This window comes from Ammospiza caudacuta, chromosome 2, assembly GCF_027887145.1.
Source record: "Ammospiza caudacuta isolate bAmmCau1 chromosome 2, bAmmCau1.pri, whole genome shotgun sequence".
NCBI classification, from domain to species: Eukaryota; Metazoa; Chordata; class Aves; order Passeriformes; family Passerellidae; genus Ammospiza; species Ammospiza caudacuta.
The window spans coordinates 50,596,540-50,620,742 of NC_080594.1; the positions used below are offsets into that span (position 1 = coordinate 50,596,540).

The 24,203-nt window shown below is 41.0% G+C and overlaps 1 protein-coding gene across 1 annotated transcript in view; it reads right to left on the reverse strand.

Moving 5' to 3' along the window:
- ATP8A2 (ATPase phospholipid transporting 8A2) overlaps window positions 1-24,203 on the reverse strand; it is a 277,870-nt gene that overhangs the window by 80,131 nt on the left and 173,536 nt on the right. The window contains exons 30-32 of the mRNA XM_058824803.1: window positions 22,258-22,319; window positions 21,873-21,929; window positions 18,050-18,157 (exon numbers count right to left, since the gene is read on the reverse strand). Of these exons, the coding sequence (XP_058680786.1) occupies window positions 18,050-18,157; window positions 21,873-21,929; window positions 22,258-22,319 (227 nt within the window). The remainder of the gene's footprint in view (window positions 1-18,049; window positions 18,158-21,872; window positions 21,930-22,257; window positions 22,320-24,203) is intronic.

Consider the following 24,203-nt stretch of genomic DNA (forward strand, 5'->3'; position numbering starts at 1 on the left):
AGAACTGCCTAGCATGTATTTTATGAAATGAAGTACAGAGAAATAATATTTTAAATTCCACTGCACTGCTCTTCTTGAATCCAAGTGTGTAACTGGAAAACACCGTCAAGATGTTGCATGGCATCTGTGACCCCAGGCTACCAATGCAGCCCCTCTAGCAGCAGTATCTGCCACCTGCCTCTCACACAGCACAAAAAACTATGCTTAAAAACACTGAAAGTTAATAGCTGTCAAGAAACTTCTGCTCTGTCTTTTACTTTATTCCTGTTCTGCTGGGACACTCTTTCAGGACCTGCTTCGCTTTCTCTCAGCAGTGTCTTGTAGAATTAAAGGATAACTTCAACTTGCTGTTTATGATCAGGTTTCTTTCCCATATGAACTGAGGTGGCAAGAGACTAACATGATAGCTTGGGACAAGTGGTGGCTTCTACAAAGATGATGATCAGAATTGTGAAAAAACAGAGACCAAAAAAAGTCAGTGGCTTCAGAATTAGTCGAAATCTGTGATAAGCAGATGACAGAACTGGACAGAAGATGGTTCTGGTTGAAGAGAAGGGGAAACTGCACAAAGGGTCACCAACATTACAGTGAATAAAGAAACAATAGGGAAAAAAGACAAGAGCAAGTAGTGCAGTGTGGTTTGATAAATGTCAGATGAAATCAATAACATGGAATAGAAGAGAGTAATGGTCTACAAAAGAACTTGGGACACATAAAACAACGTGTTTAGGGCAGAACTGCTGGAAAAAAGCAGAAGAGGAAAATAATGCTGGATATGGCAAGAAAGAATATAGGGTGGCTATATCAGATCTTGATTTCACCTTCCTTAAATATCTTGAATAAAGTGGAAAAGAACACATGGAAATCAACAAATGTAGACAACAGATGGATGGGAAGATGACAAAACTGGAGCAGTAGTTCAAGGCTGGGAAATGGCATAGCCAGGTTAAAAAAAATGACCTTGAACTAGCACTGGCGAAGTTTCTAAGAGTATTATACAGCTGAAGTACAGTATTTCAATACTGTCATTAAAATGTTATGTATATACTACTTAAATAGAAATATTATTCATTACATGGGTTTCTTTTTCACCACCTGATCACTGGTATACATCCCTCTCTAATTCCCCCCTCCATCTCCCCCGTTCTTGTCTATTTACTCAGTTCCTACTATCAAAAAATCCAATAAATCTTTATTGAGTTAGACTTATACATGAACATATCTCCTCTCCAAGGAACACATTTTAATAATTTAGATGGTGGCTCTGTACTGCATCATTTCTCTGACTTCAGGGGATGATGTGGTGAGCTAGAAAGCTAATTTGGCAGGCTTAAAAATTACTGCATTTCCACGATTATCCTATGTTCTAGTTTTCAGTCTGACACATTTGGTGTGTATGAATGGTTACTGTATTCCACACACCCATCCCCAAAAGATTTTAAGGAATATATCATCTTGCACACAGCCCGGTAAGCAGCACTATCAAACATGACACATGCACCCAAGTAATGAAAAAAAATTACACAGCACTGCAAGCTATTTTTTGAAGGCAAATATGCAATTACAGAAGCAGTCATATTGTAAAACACACATTGATGGTAGAATTAAAGTCATATTAAAACCCGTCCAAGCCTGACAGTGACACTGCTCAAACCCCAAACTAGATTGATTCTATAGGAAAGCTAAGAGCTACTTGGGATATTTTCACCATAAGAATTCAACAATAGAAAATTTTGATTACTGCAAAGGGGGAAATTCCCAGCTTTCCAGCGAGAGGCACAGAAAGGTCACAACCTATGAGTCTATAAAATCACAGCAATAATTACTTCAACATACTAAAATTCCCATCCTCTCAAGCCTTCTAGCCTTGGGCTCCAACAATAAAAGCCTCCACTTTCCTTAGCAGATATGAAAACTATTCTTAATAGATTAATTTGATTAAAAACATCCCTGTTGAGTGTTTTAAATGGCATGCATGAAAACACTACCTGGTTGAAAGCATGTACTGTCTCATGTCCAAAATAAGAATTGATGAATCCTTCTCCCCTGCTATCAAATTCACCTTCTTTCTTTATAACCTTAAGACAGGTTCAAACCCATCACTGGCTTGCAGCTAAAAAAACCACTTAATTTGAAATGCTGGTCAATATAAGGAGAAAGTTCCACATTTGAAAAAATACACACAGAGAAAACCTCTTTGGATATCCGATTTAATAAATAAAATCCCCCAAAAACAGGCAGACCATGGAGGCAGAACAGGAGGCTTACTAAACTTTGGAATGCTGAATCCTAACTACAGAGCTCAGCTGTGGTGAAGAAGTGCTCTGCATGTCACCATGCTGACCAAAGCCCAGCAGTGCAGCCACACTTCTGACTTTCATATTGATTTTTTCAGTTCAGAACAGCACTAGCTATTTTTTAATGTTTCATAGCTCAGTTCTGGCACAAAGTTTAAAACTTTCCAAACTGCTTAACAGATTACACAAATGGCCAGCAGTAGCTAAGCAGGGAGAAAGAGCTCTAACTCAGTAATATATTCTACTGTGATAAATTCTGTTTCAGCTAGACTCTGATTCCTGTCCTAGTTAAGTCCCACCGGAAGAAAAAGAAAAAAGGAAGGAATCAAATGTAAAGCAAAGAACTTGTTGAAATGACTCTTCAGGGCCTTCCCTGCAGTGCTGGCACTCAAAGCTATACCTGGGCTCCAGTAAGTTTTTAGCCACAGCAACACTAATTAATTGAGGGCACTTTGGAAAATGCCCTTCAATCCCCTGCTGTGACTGATGGATGGCTCCCAAAATTTCTCCCTCAAGTCCTTTCTGCTCTTTTGAAGCTCTGCTGTATAAAGCACTGCAGAGTCTGGGGGGAAGGAGCAGCTTGCAGCGGATGGGATGCTCCTGGGGGTGGTTCACCGAGCAGGTGTGAGGGGCCCAGGGGTGAGCAGGGAGCAGGACTGTGGCTGCCAGCCCTGCACAGCACGGGGGCCCTGCAAGGAGCCGGCCAGGGAGGAGGCAAACTTGACACTGCCAAAGTGTCACTTACTCCTCATCTGTCTCTGAGCAGCAAGAGGGAAAACAGTGTAAATCCAGCACATGAGAGAAATAAAGAGAAAATCTTACCTACAAAACAATGCAGGTATGTTAGTAGAAATTAAGTCCCATATGCATCCAAATGTATACAAAATTTGCGGGGCAAGGCAACAACCACGGTGACCTGAGAGGATTGTGACCCACCCTATGTGGAGATACACACCAGGGTGCTGGGCAACAATGGGTAAAGAAGAAGGAGGAAAACAACCATGCCAGTGAGGCTGTGCTGTGTGCAGATTTCAAACACTGGATGCCTCTCTGTATATCAGCAGAGAAGCCCACAAGAGGCAGAATACAAATCACAACTGATTTTATTCCAGCCAAAACTAGCAGCAAGCAGAGACTTCCAGGGGACTTGGACTCAGACTCACTGTACTGAAACTGATGAAAGAGTGTGCCTTATGCTGCTCTTGACAGGAGCAAATGATTAAAATTCAAGTTTCTCAAGAATGGCAAAGCCAGCCAGAGGCAACTGACCCAGAGGCAGCTATTGAAAGACATCAGGTGCGAGCAGATCTTGCTGCTCTTCTATTGCTAAATCACACATTAGATGATGTTTGAAGCTAGCAGTGTCAAGGGTGAGCTGGGCTGAAAGGGGCAAGAACAACACTAGATGTAAACAACAGCTAAAAATAGAGGGGAGCATAAAACAACATACTAAGTGCTCAGCAGTTTGCCCTGAGTTTTTACCACTGCTTCTCCAGTAGATACTTTCCACAGTAAAAGAAACAGATTTATGACAAGCTTAAAATGAAACTGTCGGAAAGACCATTAAACTTCTGCATATTGCCACTTTCAACAAAATTAATGTCAGTGTTATGTGTGACAGGGTCTATCCTTGCTTGACTGTTAGGCTGCCTTTTTCCAGTTCCCTGTTTCTATGACCTATATTTCCAAATGTCCATCAATACCCCCGAAATTCAAAGGCACAAAACCTCTGGTCTGTTCATGGATTCTCTTGAAGAGCAGTAAGAAAAACTTACAATGTCAATGTATTGCATGTAGCTCTGCTTCTGCTACAGAGACAGCTATTTAACAAAATAGCTGCGAGTTCGGAATCCAAATAATTAATCTGATTGTTTGTGACACCCCCTGGGTGCCTCCTGGCTCATCATCTGCCAGACATAGGTGCCTGCACTACAGAAAAAGACAGTGGCACAGTCACAGTACATAAATATTTCAAAGTGCTGTTTAGGAAATGTATTTTGAAAGTGTTATTGACAAACTTTGTTACATGAAGAGAGTCATTAGCTTTGTTTGCACTAATTTATCTAATGTGCAAAGGAAAGCAGCTAGTCTAAAACCCAATGAACGTTCAAATACTAAGCATTATTATTATTATTGCTAAGGTCAAGTTCTTCCATTTGCAGCTTTTGCTCTATAGTTCTGACCTTACTAGACCTTGTTTTCACACAAACTCCCTTGCCAGCACATTTTAAACAAAATTAAATTTTCTGATATGCAAATATTTGAAGACAATGGAATTGAGATTAAAAAGAAGACCTATCCTAGAAGCTGGTTTCCCTTTCAGGAAAAAATCTTGCTTTTTTATGGATCAATAAAGTTAACTGTCAAATTTTAAGTGTATGGTAAAATATAATCAATTAACAGTTACCTCTAATACTGCCACTAGAACCTGCATCTCAGTGCCTTTAAAACCGCTTTGGCTTTGGGTGACATTGTTATTTAAACTTCTAGGTTAAAGCCAGCAAAACCAAGGATTCTGCTTTGGTCACAGACTGTTTACATTGTTTGGTTGGTTTTTTACACTTTTAAAATTCTTTTAAAAATTAAAGCTAATATATCAAGCTCTTATTCAAATCAGCTTCAGCCAAATAGTAACTACTACTACTTAAAAAGCAGAGCTGAAAAACCCACTGATCTGAAAATCACTTGTTAACTGTTGCAGAACCACCCTTCTCCCCATCTTGAGCTCTGCAGCACCCATTGAGGGATCTGTCCTCTGAATATTTTGGTGGGGGAACAGGGGGAGCACACATTCTTGGACCATGTGAAGTGATGGAAACGCTCTTCCAGGCACTTCTGGGGATCCAGAATCAGACAGAGCACCAAAGCCTAAATTCCCTGGGAAACAAGCGAGTTCACTTCACGTGATCAGCACATCTGACTTTCAGTACATGGCACAAACAGCTACACTACCTGCAGAAAATTGCTGGTGAATATCCAGACTCTGAAGACACCTAATGTTACAGCTACAGTTTTCCTGCTCCATTTTGAGGCTGAATATTTGGAACATGAATAATGCCATTAACGCAGGAGAATTAGGTAAGCCCCATGGTTTTCCAATGACTTAGTTTTTGTCTGTACTAATTTTACCTCCAAATCTGCATGTCTGAAACTCCACACTCTTCAAGTCTGCCTAAAGTGATTACGTCTTCTCAGTAAATCTTAGATTGTTCTTTCTTCTGGCTGCAGAGCTGTCTGCCTGCAATTTCTCAAAAGAGAGCCAGGATTTCATATCCATTGGCCCCTGCATTCCTGCCAAAGCCCTGCAGAAATGAGAGCTGCTGCAGCTGCCAGGGTTTATTTACACACATTCCTGCCTCAAATTGAATTAATGAGCATAATATAACTCAGGCAATGTCCTCCACAGCTCTTGTTTCTCTTTGCCCCTCTTGACATTTCTTGCTCTCACACAACCCCTCTTGTAGTCTGTCTTAAAGCAGTATCTAAAGTGATCTTGGTGTAAAAAAGGAATTGCAGACACATTCAGGCTGATAAACGTGTATATACCTTGCTTACAGCCTGGTTTGTGGAAAGCCCAGGATCACCTTAATGAGTATCCAGAAGGCTAGATTGAACTTACTTGCTGTGTTCACTCTAAGTTTGTCTGTTTAGCAACAGACTTCGACATTTAATCACTCCAAGACCCGGCCTTGCAAAGAGCTCTGATGCAACAGATGAGAGCAGCTGATGTGACAACATATCTGCAGTCGTTAATGTTCACACGCTATATTTAGTAAGCCATTCCTACAGGTGTCTCCAGCCCATTTCCGTCTTCAGAAATCTGGAATTCTGCACCCACAGCATAAAGGGTCTCACCACTAACAAGCCCTTTAGGCACTGCATGGACACATCACATAGAGGAAAGCTGCTCTTATGCTGCTAACCAGACCAAAGCAGTGTTTCCAATACGTTATGGCACAGACAGAGCTCAAAAATGTTTGTCCAAACATTCACATCCATATGATTACTGAAGTTCATTCTCCCCTATATTATCACCCCATATAAAATGTATCTCTCACAAACGGTATGAAACATGTGAGGCTTGAAAAGCTTAGAACAAAAGCCATATACTTCTACTGGAAGAGTGCTAAGAGAAAATTAATAAAATCTTCAGTGATACATACATTTGCTACAACAGCACTTAATCAGCAACATTCACAAGAACATGGCTGGCAACAGACAGGGTCCACCTGTCTCACAGGGGGGAAAGGATCTTTGCATAAGAATTAGCAGATGTCACTGAAAGAGCTCCAAACTAGATCTGAAGGGTGAAAGGGATAAAACCAGGCTCACCAGACATAAGCCTGGGGGTAGCACTCCATAAGGGATGGTGTGAGATTCTTTGGTCTGATGTCTCAGTGGGGGTAGGGGAGGAAGATCCATGCAGCAGCAAAGACGCAAGCGTTACCAATGTGTCAGAAACTGTGGAAGCTCCTGAGTATGGTCATGTAGGAGTTAGGGCTTCTCCCCAAAAAAGCCCAAGAGAAATGGATTTACTCCAATGCCCATAGCATGGGCAACAAAGAGGAAGAGCTGGAAACCACTGCAGAGGAGGAAAGCTAATGATGCATTAATGGGAACATGGTAGGATGACTCACACAACTGGAGTGCTGCAGTGAGTAGAACCTCTTCAGATGGGATGGGCAAGGAAGGTCAGGTGGTGGGGTAACCTTTTAAGTTAAGGAGCCTTATGAGTATCTAGAGCTTGATGGTAGTGATGACAGGGTTGAGGGTTTATGTGTAAGGATCAGGGGAAAGGTCAACAAGCCAAATATCATGGTCAGAGTCTATTACAGAGCACCCAAACAAGAAAAAGAGGCAGAAAAAATATTCCATAAGCAGGTGGGAGAATCTCAGGATCACTGGCCCTTGTTCTTGTGGGGGAGTTCAACTCACTAAATGTCTACTGAAATACAATACAGAGGAAACAGTCTAGGTGACCTGCTTAGTGGAAAAAGGAAAGGCTGTGGACCTTGTCTATTTGGACTTCAGTAAAGCCTTTGACACCAATTCCCACACCATTCTCCTGGAGAAACTGACTGCTCATGGCTTGGATGGTTGCACTGTTTCCTGGATAAAAATCTGGCTGGATGGCTGTGCCAAGAAAGTGGTGGGGAATGGAGATAAATCCACGGGTGGCTGGTCACTGGTCGTGTTCCCTACGGGTCAGTATTGGAGCCAATCACATTTAATATCTTCTCATTTATCTGGATGAGGGGGTCAAGTGCAGATGACACCAAGCTGGAGGGCAGGAAGGCTCTCCAGAGGGACCTGGACAGCATGGATCCATGGGCTGAGACCAACTGTATGAGGTTTAACAAGGCCAAGTGATAGATCCTGCACTTGAGCCACAACAACCCCAGGCAGCACTACAGGCCAGAGGCAGTGTCTGGAAAGCTGCCAAGCAGAAAAGGACCTGGAGGTGCTGGTCAACAACTGGCTGAATATGATCCAGGGTGTGCCCAGGTGGCCCAGAAGGCCGATGGCATCCTGGCCTGGCTCAGCGAGGTGTGGCCAGCAGGAGCAGGGCAGGGACCGTCCCCCTGTACCCAGCACTGCTGAGGCCGCAGCTCCAATCCTGTGCTCAGTTCTGAGCCCCTCAGTGCCAGAGAGACATTGAGGGGCTGGAGCGTGTCCAGGGAAGGGCAGCGGAGCTGGGGAAGGGTCTGGAGCACAAGTGCTGTGAGGGGCAGCTGAGGGAGCTGGGGCTGTTTAGCCTAGGCAAAAGGTGGAACTTAATGCTCTCTCTACAGCTACCCAAAATGAGGTTATAGCTAGGTGGGAGTCAGTTTCTCACCCCAGAAAAAAAGTGATAAGAACAAGAGGAAATGGCCTCAAGTTGTGCTAAGGGAGGTTTAGATTGGATATTAGAACAAGTTTTTTCATTGAAAGGGTCCTCAGGCATTGGAACATACTACCCAGGGAAGTGGTAGAGTCACCATGCCTAAAGGTATTTAAAAGACATGCAGATGTGCACTTGGGGACACTTGGCAGTGCTGGGTTAATGGTTGGACTTGACAATCTCAGAGGTCTTTCCCAACCTTATGGTTTTATGATTCTGTTAAAGCTTGATGGCAGCAAAGAACTGGGGCATGGTGTGTGTGCAACTTTCAGTGTCTTTACTTAGAAGTTTCCTCTCAGTTCCCTCTTTTTCCAACTTTCAATATAATTCCATGCACCTCATTAACATTTTCTTCCTTACACACAGCTGAAATCAAATACACTTGTCAATAAACTTTTGTTGGGTCTTTGGAAAACATTTTGCATTTTGTGGCTGCCTTTTGGTCTGTGTGAGGATGCCAGTGATTCAAGAGTTCAACTGCTCTTCCCATCTGTTCTGAATGAACAGTAATGCTGAGACCCATTAGCTAAATGAGATTTTGCTTAGCCCCAAATAACAGCACTTTGTATAGGTACCTGATTGACAGAGTCTTATTTTCAGTTGTTCTGCTCACCACCAGATACCTGTCTGGTTATTCCATATATTCACTTCTCCCTCCTTCATGTTTTAAAATTTCTTGTTATATATAATACAATTTTACAGAAGCACAATAACAGTCAACTAAGTAAAATTATCAAAGAAATTCCTCTGATTTCTCTTTCAGAGTGGACAAACTTCACTTGAATTGGGAAAGGCTTTGCCTGAATGCAGTTCTTCTGAAGCAAAGCTTGAAGTAATTACTTTTCATGCTTCTCTGAAATAGAATTAGCCTAAAAATATCCCTTTTGGTATATCTTTCATACAAATTCTTTCAGAACCCCACAACAAGATTACTCTATAGCTGAAAATAAAATGCCTAATACTGGTGGTTCTACTGAATGTACACAGACTGCTGGACAGCATGCTGCTTAGCTAACATGCTAACATACTGGAACCCAAGCACTAATGATGAAGTGCCACAAGAAAACCCTTTAGATATTTACTACAACAGATGGCTACTCCAAAACACTGCACAAAAGAGGTCCTTGCAAAGGTGACAGCCATTTTTTTGCAAAATATAAAATGACACTCTGACAACCATAGCATCTTCTCTTTGAGTCATGCACACATTTCGTACACCCATGCAATGGCAAGTTATGAATTGAGTATGGTGTGGAAACTCATTCCCTCAGCATGTCCTTTGTTCAGTAGTGGGTACAGCTCACAGTTTATTACAGGAGCACCTGATGGCTGGTAGGTCTTCATCCTTTTCCTTCTCAGAAATCTTCTAACACGAGATACAAACCATTTCAATCCAAATGAGAGTGAGATGATGAAAATAAGTTTGCATATAATATTGTTCTAGCTCATTTCTTTGAAAAGGATCTGCCAGGTCCCAGATACTGAACAGGGTAAGAAGTAGTAAGTAGTACTTGCAGAGAAATACTGTTTAACACCTTGCATTCGGGATAATTTATTGAAAACAGAAGAGCCATGTTGGGTCTAACTTTCATTCTACATTTCGGCCACTGTACTGAATCGTCACTCAGCATCCGCCATAAAGCACTCCATGGTACAGAGAAACAATGTTTATACTTGCTTATCCTCTTTGGTGTGTGACAACACTACTGCCCAAGGTTTCTCTGCACTGGCTTGCTGACTGTACAATAAGCATGAAACTGTCTTATCTAAGCCATATCTCAGAAAGGGGAGATATGTCCAGAGCTGCAAGATGTAGCTCTGCAAGATGCTCAGCATAAGGCTGCAGCTCCTAATAGTGAAAGAAACTCCTTTTCCAACATCAGCCAACTGAGAGGTACCATTGCTGGGTTTTATGCTACAGAGACCAGTGGGGGCACATGTAAACATAACCAACCCCTCCACACTTTAGGCATTATATTATGGACAGCACCTGAATAATTTTCTCCTTTTCTCCTTTCAATCCAATTGAATCCAAAGAAAACACAGCTCTCTGGGGACACTCCTTCCTACAACTTCTATCAAGAGTACTGGTATAAAAACACCAGCTCAAGTGCTGCAAATACCCAAATGAGGAAATACACTCCACAAGCCAAATGGGTGCAGCAGTCTGACTTCCTGCACAGACTCAAAACCCCAAAGGCACTCTCAGAAGTGGCTGCATTCAGTTGCTTTTTGCCTGCCACATCCACCAATAGAGAGGCAGCATGAGATACCGTCGTTGCTGTCAGCTCTTGAGTTACCAGGAAAGCCATGGGGCCAGGCTGCTCTGGCTGACCCACACCAGCAGCCAGGGCATTTGGAGGGGCTCTACTCCTTCCAGCCTCACTACTCCTGTATACCGATGTTGCCTTAGAACAATGTAAGAGAGATCATTTCTACTCCTCAGGGCTTTTTGGATGAAATTTTGACATAATACAATTGGGGGGAAAAAAATTATCTCATGAAACATATACTTTAGGGAGGAAAGGGAATAAAGGTATGTTTCAAATTGATCTGGAAATATTTTCCCATGTGACATAGTTATGCTTGTCTCTTACAAAAATGAAATCTGCTAGTGAAGGAAAGAAACAGTGGCATGGAGCACAGATTCAGCTAAACAAACAAAAAATCTTCCACAAACAAAACTCCTTTATAATATGTAAATTCAAATAAAAACATAACGTGACCCTTCTGTCCCCAAGGAACGAAGGTAAAAACAACATCCCAACCAACCCCCAAATATCTGCTATGGGGGCTTCCCTGCATTCATCAGAAAACCAAGTAACTTAAGTGTGACCAAAGCAAGCCATAAAACCACTAATTCCAACTCACAGACAGTCACCTCCTGCCCTCTGGAATAGATCCCATCTGCTGCTCCTCTTACTTTCTAAAGGATTCACAGCTTCATTGCTATGAGTTTAAACACACTTTTAAAAGCCATCTTCTCTAAACAATTACCCTGCTACCTTCCTTTGTTTCTGTCCTATCGATTATGGGAATGGCAGCACGCTGGTCTGCTTTCACATCCTCTCTGCCGTGGCCTTCCTCATCATGCCAGATTGTTTAGGCAACAACATCCACACAGGGACAGGATATTGCTCGATGTCTTCACAGCAGCTGGAAATGCATCTGGTTTGCACACCCGGCAAGCTGGCAGAGCAGCGCTCAGCAGTACCCACATGTTGAGGCAGACCCACTCCTCCTGGTTACCAAGCCTCTTGTGCTGCCACCAGCCCAGCCTGTGCAGGACACTGCTAACCTACAAACTTCATCTGCTAAAGATGCTGCAGAGGCTAAGTGCTGCTCCATGAGAGGCATAAAAACTGCTTGGCTGCTTTCCACTTTTCCAACAGAGGAACAGCTTTCTCTTTTACTGAGATGCACACAAACCCTTGTCATACATGACAAACCCACACTGTAGAGCTGCTTGGTTTTCCTCCTTAAGTTTCTAATGCAGAACACAGCCTACATCAGGAATGCTCTGATCCAGGAGACAAGTCATACATTCTTAGTTTGTCCTTGCTTGTCAACGGGGCTCAAAACACAGACTTTTTTTGTAGACATGAGCATTAGTAAACACTGCCTCTGGTACAATACAGTAGCTGCCTTTGTATATTTAAAAGGCAGCTGTTTCTAATTGAGAAAATACGGATTAGGATGTCTTCCAAACATCTTTCCATGAACTTGCAACAAGGCTTTGCTACTTCTAAATATAAGAATAAAGCTATTTGGGAAAATTTTGAGGGACGTGAAGCAACGATGAACTCCAAATTGAGGAAAGATGCAACTTCTGAAGCACAGTCCATTACTACAGAATGGTAATTCCATCCTGAGTGAAAGAACTTGGTTCCTGAACACTGCTTTTCCCCACTCCAAAACCAATAAATCGAGATAACGGGCAATTACACTAAAGTGTAAACGCTCTGTGTTTTCATTTAAGCTACTGAGCAGCATTTACACGTTAAAGCTACCTGATCTCCAAACCAGCCTTGACCAGACAGCATGGCTAGAGTCGCAGGTTACACCCTAACACTGAAGAAAAAACAGGTGACCACCTCTGCACCATCTGTACAACCTGTAGGTAACCATTCACAACCACTCCCTTTCCTATTGCTCCCCCATCTAATGCACTCACCTTCCAGCCACAGTTCTTCTGCAGAGCAGGGACCAAGAAGTGAAGGTGAACACATGAACACTTGGGAGAAGTTTGAAGCCAGCTGACCACCTTGTTCTGCACTGCCAGTTTCCAAACCTGAACGAGTATTTATGCTTCTGGCTTAACACTATTTTCCCATGGCTCTATATAGGAAATGCCAGCACAGTGCTGGGCACAGCTGCATATACAGTCCTGCTTTAAAGCCTTCATAAAATATTTCCTAAGGAGAAATTAAGTGTGGGACATCTTTCAGAAATATTTAGAACAGGTTTGTGTCAAAGTTGCCAAATAGGTAAAGGAGCATGTTTTGGGTGATTAGCCTGCGTTAAAATAAGCATGCTTAATATATTAGTTTCACATTCATGACTTATAAAAATATTAATTTATCTCCATTTTTTCATCTTTGTGGTGTATGACATAGTACAACACAATGCCAGAGATCTAGAAGTGAGGGATTAATTTCTGAAAGCCATGTGTGGCTATAAAAACAACAAATCCACTCCTTCAACAGATGCTTAAAAATATATGCATGCTTCGTTAGTCTAATTTGTCCGCTCAGAGCCTAGTCCAAAACTGCAGAAAATGTTCCAAAACCACATCAAGTGCCACGGAGACCTCTGTGCATAATAACAAAAACAAACATGATCAGCAGGCATTAAGGACCTCAATCTGCAGGCAAAGTCTGATTTGCGTATAACAGCTGGATGAAGTTTTTTCACCAACCAAAGCACTGACACCACAATGTAATGTGCAACTGATTGCAGACAAACAAACCACAATCAGAACAGCCAATTTTCTAACTAGCACCAAACTGTGGAAATATGAGAAGCCAGAGAGAACAACAACAGAGACCTCTGGAAAACAATTCAAATGTAGAGAGTAAGACAAAAGTATTCTGGACAACACAAAAATGTACATTAAGCTGTCAGCTTTGCAGTGTGGATTTGGAAGGGCAGTAATGTGAAACCTGTTTATTACACCACAATAATGATTATTATCTTGCCTCCAGGATTTTTGGGGGGTGTTTCATGTTGTTTCCAAGTCTTGAAAACCATGAAGTTTTCTCACATGCTTTGGTAAGAGCTCAATCAGCAAGATCTCAGAGAGCGCTTCAGATTGAAGGCCAACTACAAAACCAACCATCCAACCTGAGTCCATCACACCCTCTGTCTACAACACCTCCCTCCCTCAAAAGCCAACAACAGTGCAATAGTCAAGGCCAGCCCATCTTGCTAATGCCATACACACAGATGAATGGGAAGCTTTGATAAAAAAGGCACAGATGTCTTCTTAACAAGCCGTTAGAACAAGCAAGTCCTGCTACCGTCACATCACATGGCATCAACCAGAGATCTCCACTACTGGGATCTTTTAAAAAACATCTTTAATCCAGGTAAACGCCATGTGCAGCTTCTTTAAAAGTCTTCATAAGAAGATAACCTAGCAAGAATCTGATAGTTCAACTGGACAAGAAATAAGTATCTTCTGTCAAGGATGTGCAGAGCACTGGAAAATAAAAGCACACCTGCAATTACAGCTATGAAAGTGGTTCTTACATGGAGCTGTTTCAGCTATGCTGGTGGTAAAAGTATTTGGACTGTGATTCAAGAAGTCTTTCAAATGCAGCTGTACAAAGGTAACTGGGAAGTACAGCAGCCCCAATTTCAAAATATCCAGCCATGAGGTTTTGATGAGATGGGCTTCCTAATGACATCCTAAGATCAAGATGATTGTTAAACCCCAGTTCTGCAACATGACTACATATAGCACAAAGCAGAAGTCTAACAAATTAGAAACACCAACCTGCACTTTAAAATAACCACAGCACATGTCTGTCTCAAAAGTAGATTAAAACCCTTTCCTTCAGGCAGAAACCATGAGACTGATACTCATCTTTCTAAAGGTATTTCCTTAATGGTAACAACAACAAATGGAGCAGACACAAAATACAACACATGTTAAGGTAAATAAAGGGGAAGAAAGAAATCGCAGCTATGTAGTTCTTTCATCATCAACAAGCAGATGCTTCGAAAGGGTGATAGGAATACTCCTTTTCCTGCCAACCCTACTCTCCCTTAAAACAAAAAATTTCTGCTCAAGGTGGGGAAAGAAGATACCTGTTTTTATTTATCTTAGATAATGTCTAGATCAAGACTCAAACATGAGCACTTTCAAAGCATCCTCTTGTACACATATGCATGCTTTCAGGTACAGGTATTTAGACATGTGGGGGGTGGGAATACCTGCACACAGACTTTAATTCCATACAGTGCACTATTATTCCCACGAACCTAAAGTATGCTTCAATTCCAATGAAGAAATCAATACAGAACAGAGCATTAGCAGCATATTTCTTGCACCATATGTATGACTCATATAAGAAATAAGCACAAATGCTAGCATTCACTGTTCCCTTCAGGGCATTAAATCTCCATCCCCAAGCAAACAAACAAAATACCCAGGACTGCATGAGGGCAGGATGGTGGCTAATGTGCTCATCAACAAAATACCACTGGGCTATGAGCTACAAGCCCTGTAAGTTCAGGGACATGATAATTAAATAGGAGCTCACATCCTCAGAGTGGCACATTTTTGTACCACTTCTTCCAGATAATGAGTATCAAACTAGATAGCTCTTTTTAAAAACACAAATATCTACTTGCTTTCAAAAATCTGTGGTGGTAAGTCATAACTACCCAAAAGGCAGGAAAGGACTCATATATTGTAAAAAATACTGTTATCTGGAAGTGACCATTCAAAAGCAATCAGTTCTCATCAAAGCATCTTGGCTTTTGTAATTTTTTGTCTTTGGCAAGACAAAAAAAAGGCACCAACTCTTCTCAGTGTCACTGTTCATGTTAATATATTAAAAAAATTCAGTTGAAAATATACAGAAATTCAGGAAAGCCAAGAGAGCTACCAGAGAGTTTGCTTACATTATTATTTCTGATACTATTAAAGAGAAATTGTGCATCTGAAAAGGTTCTCCCAAAGCAGAAAGAGTTTTTTCCCAAAGTACCAGATGCATACTATTGGAAGACTTCTATTAAGGACTACTGGGATTTTAATCATGGCTTTGTCTTAATATGTCACAAGTACTCCATTCTTAATATTGTAGTGAAAATAGAAGAAATATATTGACTCTGACAAGAGAGAATAAGTAAGTTGCTTTCCTTTGCCCCCAGGGAGGAAAAACGGTATTATATCCCTGTGAAAATGCTCAAGATATTATGGGCAAGAGAAAGAAATACTTAGTGCAAACAGTTTAACAAACCCCAGCAGAAACAAAGCATCACATATTTGAAGTCTGCCAGGTTTCATGCTGACATTTGGTGAAACAACACAATAAAATGCTTCGCACCTCCTGTGCCTTCTACTGATGGCACAAAGTCCTGGCGAGCACAAATGCTAATGACTATTCCAGCTAAAATCAGCTTCCTTCAAATGCTGTTAGATTTGCATAGTATGAGGATCTAAAATATCCTGGAGTTCAGTTTATTTGAAGATAAGCCCACTAGCAAGATCTGAAACAAGAACAATGCCTTTAAGACACCTTATTATTTATAAATGAACAAAAGAATACAGCAAGAGTAAAGAAATTGTTAAAGTTTAGGCAGCAGGGCAACTCATTTTACTGACTAGAGCCTAACACAGTCCCAGCTCATTTCACCATGAGCTGGTTTCATGACAGCAACCGATTACTCAAGAGACTCTGTGGGAGTTAATGTGAGTGGTAAACAAGCTCCCTTTACCTTGGGAGCTTTCCTTGATTTTACAAAAGGATAAAAGCGAAACAAAAAAAAAAGAAAAAAAAACCCCACATTTTTCAACGGCTGCTCCTTCTCTCAAAAATACAAGAAAACTGGTAGAATGATATTGAATCCCTCTAGCACACACTGAAAGCCATAAGACAGCTTATTTGCTTGTATTCAAAAATCATCTCTATAGAATGATCACCTATCCTTAACATTTCAGATTGATAATTACTGATCCACGTACACAGCTCCACAAGTACTGGACTGGGACACTCCACCAGCCAAGGTAAACATGTTCTCCATTAAAAAAAAAAAAGGAGAACAGATTATTTTCATTTTGGCAAGATATTAGTACCACTTCTCAAGTTGTAATGTCAGAAAATCAGAGCATAAAACCAAAGGCTAAATACAACCACTTTGTAAAAACATGGTCAAGAAAAACCAAAGCCTTATTAATGTGAAGGTTTTGTTCCAAGACCTGTGGTTTTATATGCTGCAGCAAACTCTGATGACCAGCACAACATGAATTTTGCTTAAGTTCCAATAAAAAATAAGAGTCACTTTTGGGAAAAAAAGAAAGGCAACAGCAAGCTAAACCCCATAGTTTGGCCCCTTGTGTGTGAAGCAACATTTTGCCATATTGTCTATATATTAGAGGGCTGACATATTAATGGCAGCACTAAAGTCTGCTGTAGAGGACAAGTTGTTCTTGAGTCTGCATGATACTGAAGTCAAATTATTGCCTGATATACGAAAATGTGAGTTAGAGCTACTGATGCTGTGTGTGCTGTGAAACATGCCAAGATCATCAAGAAATACTACCAGAGGACTGAGGCTTTGTCTGTCAGTCACTCACCAGCCTGTCAGCTGTCAGTCTCAGCCATAAAAAGCTGTCCATGAAAATGTATCATAGTCTCCATTATCTTCAGTGTTTTAGAGCATAATAATAAAATATGTATTAAGCCAGAACAGCAACAAAACCATGCCTGACTGCTCTTGAATACAAATGTGGGAGCAATCTGAAAAATCTAATTGGCCTGCCAACACTTGAGTTTTTTATTATAATTTTCTAGTACATAAGGGTAGCAATCTAAGAATATAATTTCTTGAAATTATTAGACAGATAGCTTTTCTTCTTTCTGTATCCCATCTTTGCATGGAAGTCTAAACTTATAACCCAATGCATTTTTCAGGTAAAGCTGAAAGCCATTCCAATCTCTACAAAATAACTTTTTATCGTAAAATTACAAAATCCTTAATTGTTACAATTGTTAATTGCTATGCCCTTATTTTAACTATGCATTAATCTCTTGAGTGATTTTGACAGGCCTGCTATTCGATCTTCTCACCAGGGGTTGAAATAATGACACTGAAGGGAAAATTTTACTACCTGGAGCTCAGCTGACATGGAAGAAACAAATCCAGAATTCCTCCAGTACCATAATCAGCAATGTATCAGGTCTCCTGCTTCTGACCATCTCATTCTATTCTCAAGGAAATTCTGTTTGTTTAGAATGGATGAAGGTAAAAAGCAACAATATGAAACCAAACATATGGAAAAGAACAAACCCGTGACAAAATGAAATCCCAAACCAAATACAACATTTTGTCAAACACACAAAATCTTGCCAGGACTAGACACTAACAAAAGAGCCAGTACTACTGCCATCACAGTGAATTGGGAATTGTCATGCAGTACCCACAGTGCATGTTATCATGGACGATGTCAGTTTGGGGGACAAAGAGAGCTCTTCTCATGAGGAGACTAAGCTAAATGAATACAGGGATTAAGAAAAGGTTAAAATGAAGCCCAAGCACTCTGACTAGAGCAGCAGTGCTTTGCCAGCACCATGTGAGCTCTGAGGCTGACAGCAGGGAGCTGTGCTGGGCCGTATCCCCAGAGCCAGGTGTTGGTACTGACCTGCCCCAGCATGTCGGGCGCGATGGGGAACGTAGGCCAGATGGCCGAATACACGCCGAAGAACACGAGCCAGAGCACCATGCTTCCCCAGACGGCCAGGTGACTGAACTGCCAAGAACAGGGAGAGAAACAGAGTTAACACACGGCACTTCCTCCATCCACCCAGTCCAGAAGTGTTTCTCTGTTCGGGTCTCTGTCGGTCTCACTCAGGCCTGTCTACTGCTCTTGGTTTTGGGCCAGTAGCACAGGTTGTTCAAACAGCACAAAGCACTTCTCTTTAATCTTTGCTTCATAGCAGGGCAGACAGATACTCTTCTCAGCCAATCTGTCTTATTTGGATCTCCAAAAACTCGTCAGATTTTCCTTGGAACCATAATTTCTCTCATCTAGTTCCTGTATCCTGTCACGCACATTCCAGATTCAACATGTAAATCAAGGTAGGAATTTTCAAAGGCGCAGGTTAAAGTTCACATGGACAAATCCCCTATGGCCGTGTACACATACAAGCCATACACATCACTTACCTTCTCTGGAGGAAGATTCAGTGTTGTGTACTACCACAATCAACATCTACTGGTCAACTTTGCCATTTGTTTTTTTGTTTTAAAGGTGTTCTAACTGATTTACACACATGCAATACAGCTTACATCTTTACTGGTTCTTTAGTCTGTAGACTCACTAAGAGAAAATAAAAACTATTAAATGACCAAGAGCACATCCAGCAAAAACTTCTTCTCAGTGGCATTAAAGTAATTTTTCCTACACACCCAAACTGTTTTTTGCTCAGATGATTTAAGTTGTTTTACTTTTACACCACAGTGGATGGAACCAGTAATTTCAGTTGTAACAAGCAACTGAGCTCATTATTGGCTCCAACTTTTCTGGATGCCAACAACTCCTGCGGCTGATGACTTTGGCTCCAATTCAGAGAAGTACCTGCATAAATCTTAATTACTAATTACATATGAGTTCAGGAACACGGGAATGAATTCACATACTGGGTGCTGGTGGACACAGCATGTTTGTTCAGCTCTCAGCTTTATATTTCCTACTGGATGACTATGTCTGTTGACTTTTTGAACAGTATGTCTGAGAACCAAAGAAGTGTCTGATATTGTGTTCTGCTTGCTGTGAGATAAATAAAAACTTCTGGAAGAAGATTGCTCCTAATGTGCAACCGCTGGACATGCTCAGAAAGGACAGCTTTCTCCAGCACAGGCAGTGAAAACAAACAAGCAAAGAGCCTGCAGCACCAGTGCAGACTGGCAGATAGTTGGGATCAACTAGAGACTACCTTACAGTAGAAGCATTCATACAAAATGTCAGAGGCAATGGAAAGAACACTCTTCTAGGCACTCTCAGAAAGCTGGAATTTTGTGTAACCCTGAAAGTTGCTGGGCTAATAATAAGCAAGACATGGGATAGGCCCCTTCCTGAAGAGACACAGTGGGCAAGAAGATTTGTTTTCAAACTTTGCTATTTATTCTGTTTGACCCAGGAGATCTGACCTCAGTAAATAAACAACTCCTTATGTAAAACAAACAAACAAGAAACAAACTAACCAAAAAACCCCAGCCCCAAACCCCCACATAACCAAAAAAAAACCCTCCAAAATACCCACATATGTGCTCAATTCTGTTTAAATGTGAAGAAAAGAAGGAAATTGAAGGATTTTTTTTAAATCCTTCAAGAGGACAAGAGGGATTTTATCCTTTGAGTCTACTTGCTCTTCTGAAAACTGAGCACAATTCACATCAAGATTCTGACTAGAAGCCCTGCCCTGGTGAGCCACTGTAATGCTCAGGTCCCCACATATCAAGTACTGCAAGGCTGCTGCAAGCAGATTCTTGCATATACGCTACACAGAGGGTGTGGCTCTCCCATGTATCCTGCTTATCTGAAACAGTTGCTACAGTGTGGTAAAGCAGTGATGAAAAAAGCTCTGTGTGTTTGGGAAAAAGCCTACTGCAGTGTTCCACACAGGCCCTACTTAACATGAAGCTACTCCACTCAACTTCAATGGGTGGATTTTATTATCCATTATGTTGCCACTTTTATCAGAGCCTTTCTTTCCACACTAACTACTGGATATACCATGGTCCCCAAAACTTTGACTGCGTTTATTATTTAAAGTTTTCTGTTGAAACCACCTTGTTCTCCCTTGTGGGTCCAGAGTGTCCCTCTCACTCTCTAAACAAATTGCCTGTAACCAATCCACTTGATGATGGAGAAGTGGCTTAACTCAGTGTTGTAAATTTAATACTCTTCAAGTAATCTGAAGATTCTCTGTGTGTTGATTCACTCATAGCTGAAACTATAACCAACATCAGATTTTGAGATGATGAGAGTCACTGTTCTAAGCAATAGGGCAGGATTTAGAAGTATATATAGAAAAAATGGATTCTAAACACAACTGTTGTGTGAATAACAATAATTTATCTGTAAAATGCCAGAGTTATAAAACTCCAATATCTACTAAACATTATGGTATCTTTTAAAAAATAAGTTTAGGAATAAGGGGCCCATGATTATCCTCAAGTGGCTGAAAAGACACCCATTACCTATCCAGGGAAGAGGATAGAACAGAAACCATCAAAAAATTCACAACAAAACAGGATCTAAACAAGCTCACATGCATTCAATGCTGACTTGGTTATATGCTTTTCTGGTGCACAAGGGATTAATTTAAGGATTTTTGCATTTTAAAATGTTGATACACAACACAGAACTGATGCATAAGCAACAGCAAAAAAACACTCAAATTTTATTTTCAGATGAGAGAATGGGGCAGAAAATATTAACATCTCCTTAACAATTAAATAACCCATACAGACAGCATTTCATCTTTAAAATTCAGAACAGATGTCAGCTCATTGATCTTCACAATTCCTCTGGGAGGAATGTAATAAAACATTTTACAACTAACAGAAGCAATGAGGTTAACAAGACCTAAGCCAAATCCTTGAAGAAACTGGTAGAATAAGAATATGTGTCCTCAAAACATCTTAGCCTTGAGGGCAGAGTTTCTTTGTACGTCATGAAAACTGGATTCCCATAAAGTATCTTATTGGTGTGCAGAAAAAGAGACTCCATCAAAATTTAAAAAATTGGTGTTTCAGAGGGGCTAGGGGAAAGGAAGGGAGAAAGGTGCTGAAAGTTCATCAACACAGGAGCCCTTCCCTCCCTGTCCCTCAAACTCTTTGGAGCTCACTGCCCTGCCGGATTCTGTCACCTATCTGTAACAGAGCACTTGCCCATTTCAAGCCAATAACTCAAATCAAGGAAACAACATAACTATTCAACTGACATCCTTATTACACTAAGTTTCAAAAAGAAAAACCAAAAAAACAAAACAATTCAACCAATGTGGAGTCACCTCTAGTTCTTTTTACCTGGATCAAAGATGTTTTCAAGCCTAGCTGTTTATCTGTGGGCAGACACCTTTCATTCCCTATTGCATTAATTTTGAAGGAGCTACAGACTACAAAGGATAATTTTCTTGATGCATTTTCTTAAGCAATTTCAGTAGTATGTTGATTTCACGCAAAATTCTGCTCATTTTTAAGTAGAGATGTTGACAATATGCTTTTAGTGTGCTCTTCCCACTTCTGTCAGGCTGCCCTTTTTCATCACAGATATCGTGTGATCTACGAGTTCATTCCTCTCACATTCTGTACTTAGGGAGCTTAGCAGCCTACCCTTACATGAAAGACCTAATTAGAACTCTGAAGTCCCAAATGATTTTTAGTACTTCTTATCTGTATCAATACTCATTAGGGAGGAAGGTGTGCTAATAAAATAAAAGATACTGGAAAGTACTTACTCTAGTCCATGCAGTTGTTTCCAAGCCAGCTTTCAGACAAACAGTGACTACAACATACTGCAAGGAAAAAGAAGAAAGAAGACAACTTCATTACTAACACTCTCAAATCCCAATCTCCCCTTTAAGCATAAAAAGCTACTACCATTTAGGCAGCAACCCAGGAACTTGGTAGGGGATGCAGAAAGGACAGAGCAGAAACTATTGTTGGTGCGTGTCTGGGAAAAAAATTAAAAGGAAGAGGGAAAATCATGCACTCAGCATCAGGTTGATTTTTTTTTTAAAAAAACTCACATATTTTCTTCAGGTTTACACCATTTTCTTGTGGTGAAAAAAAGGCTGGAAAGAAATTCTACCATTCAAAGATTGCTAGGATACACAAACTTACAGTGTAAACTATGTTTCCAACAAATAAATAGTCAACTCCCTGTCCATTTGTAAATACTGCATCTGAAAGAAGAAGATAAAGAAGATCACCTTTGTTGTCAGTTTATCAACAGAATGGACAAAAGCACAAGGAGATTTTCAGGAGAGAATAACTGGCCCCAACCTTTCCTTTTTGAACATCGAAAAGCACTCCTAGAGACCATGAGGTAATGGTAATGCAGAAGTTGTGCTCAGCTGGGCCTCAGACACGGCGCATGGAGAGAGCATCCATCCATCCATAGCTCCAGTTGCCTGAAGCTGGCCTAGCAAAGGGGCAGTGTTCACCAGACCCTAACATGTAATTTGCTTGTAAGAGCTGAGGTATATCCCTGCCACTTTTTCTGTTGCTATCTGTCCTGTAGTGTAACTTCTAACAATATTTATTATTTGCATGCTTGTGATGAAAAAGCAGTAAAACACCGGCTGACTTGTGGTGAAAGAGAGCTGAGCTAAGAGCAGGGACAGTTTAATTTGTAAAGGACACATATCAACATGTACAATATCTCACTGGAGGTTAGTTCCATAACTGAGCAGTACTCAGTCTCTGGCCACCCGTTCTCTATCAGCTGTGCACAAGGGTGAGTACATACATGCTAATCTATCATTTGGAAGTGCCAATCTTGGCAATACTTCAAATGTCATTTAGTCTCTCAGCCCTTGCTGAATCAAACTGGAACACCATGAAAACACATTCAACCACCACATGAATGCCAATTGAACTTGTACTCACAGGAGTTTTCAAGCATTACTCAAGCATGATAAGTATTGCTATTTTCACATGTTTTAAGACAACTGCTAGGGAAATACATGAACAGCAGGGACAAAAAGGCTTATGATAAAACCTTGGATTCATTCCTAAACACATACTGCCTAGCAGTGTGAGCAGTTCTGCCATGATGATGCCTTAAGTTTCAGCTTTCATATTATCCAGATTCTGTCCTGCAGTAGTATATAACTCTGAACTTCATATCAAATGCTAGCAAGTTCTCCTCACAGTTTAGTCAGACAAAACAATTCTTTTCCAGCCCAAGAACCAAGGACACCATCGCAGCTTCAGGCCCAAAAGGTATAAACAACAGCAAATTGAGAAGAGCAGTCTGAGAGGATGGGACGTAATGACCTGAAGCTGTAATTGGTCAATGAACTCCAATATGTAAATGGACCAAAACTTATACAAGTGTGAAAACTTGTGACCCACTGTCCAGCTTGGGTGTAGTCTCAGCCAGGCTCTTGTAGTGCCCAAGGTGCATCCTTTGAAGGTCTTTCAATAAATACCTACTTTATTTCTTTAACACTGTCTAGCCTCCATTCTAGGTAGCCTCTCAAGGCATCAGTAATTTTGTTAGATTTATTTGGAAAACTGGATTTGACATTCTTAAACAAAAGTTGTGTGCTTCAGGATCAGTAAATATTTAAGCCTATAAAGAAGAGTTCCTGGCACCCTGATCTCTGTGATGAAGATCCAGTCTAGCTTACACCTAAAAACCCCTATACATTTATACAGTACAATTAACCCAAGCTTACTTGTTTTGTTTTCCTTCTACCATGCTGCACGTGGCTGTCTCCAAAGAAGTGACAGGCTCTGAATAGTCCCCAAAAGTTGCTAGTTCTGTATCTCTGCTTTCTTTTCAATATTAACTACTAAGAAACAGCAGCAGAGTGACTAACACTGCAACTGGAGCTAAAGCCTGAGACAGCTAGGTTAGGAGCTGGCATGGTTTCTAGCCACTGGCATCCTCCTCAGCCCAGCTCCTCTGCAGTGGCTTCAGCCATTTACCACATCATTCAGGGACACACCAAGATTTTACAGTCACCCTGCTCTTTCACCTGGTGCCCATGAAATAGGTGGAGAGCACTAGGGAACTTAGTCTCCCATGCCAATTGAATCGTGTTGGTGCCAAAAGGCTC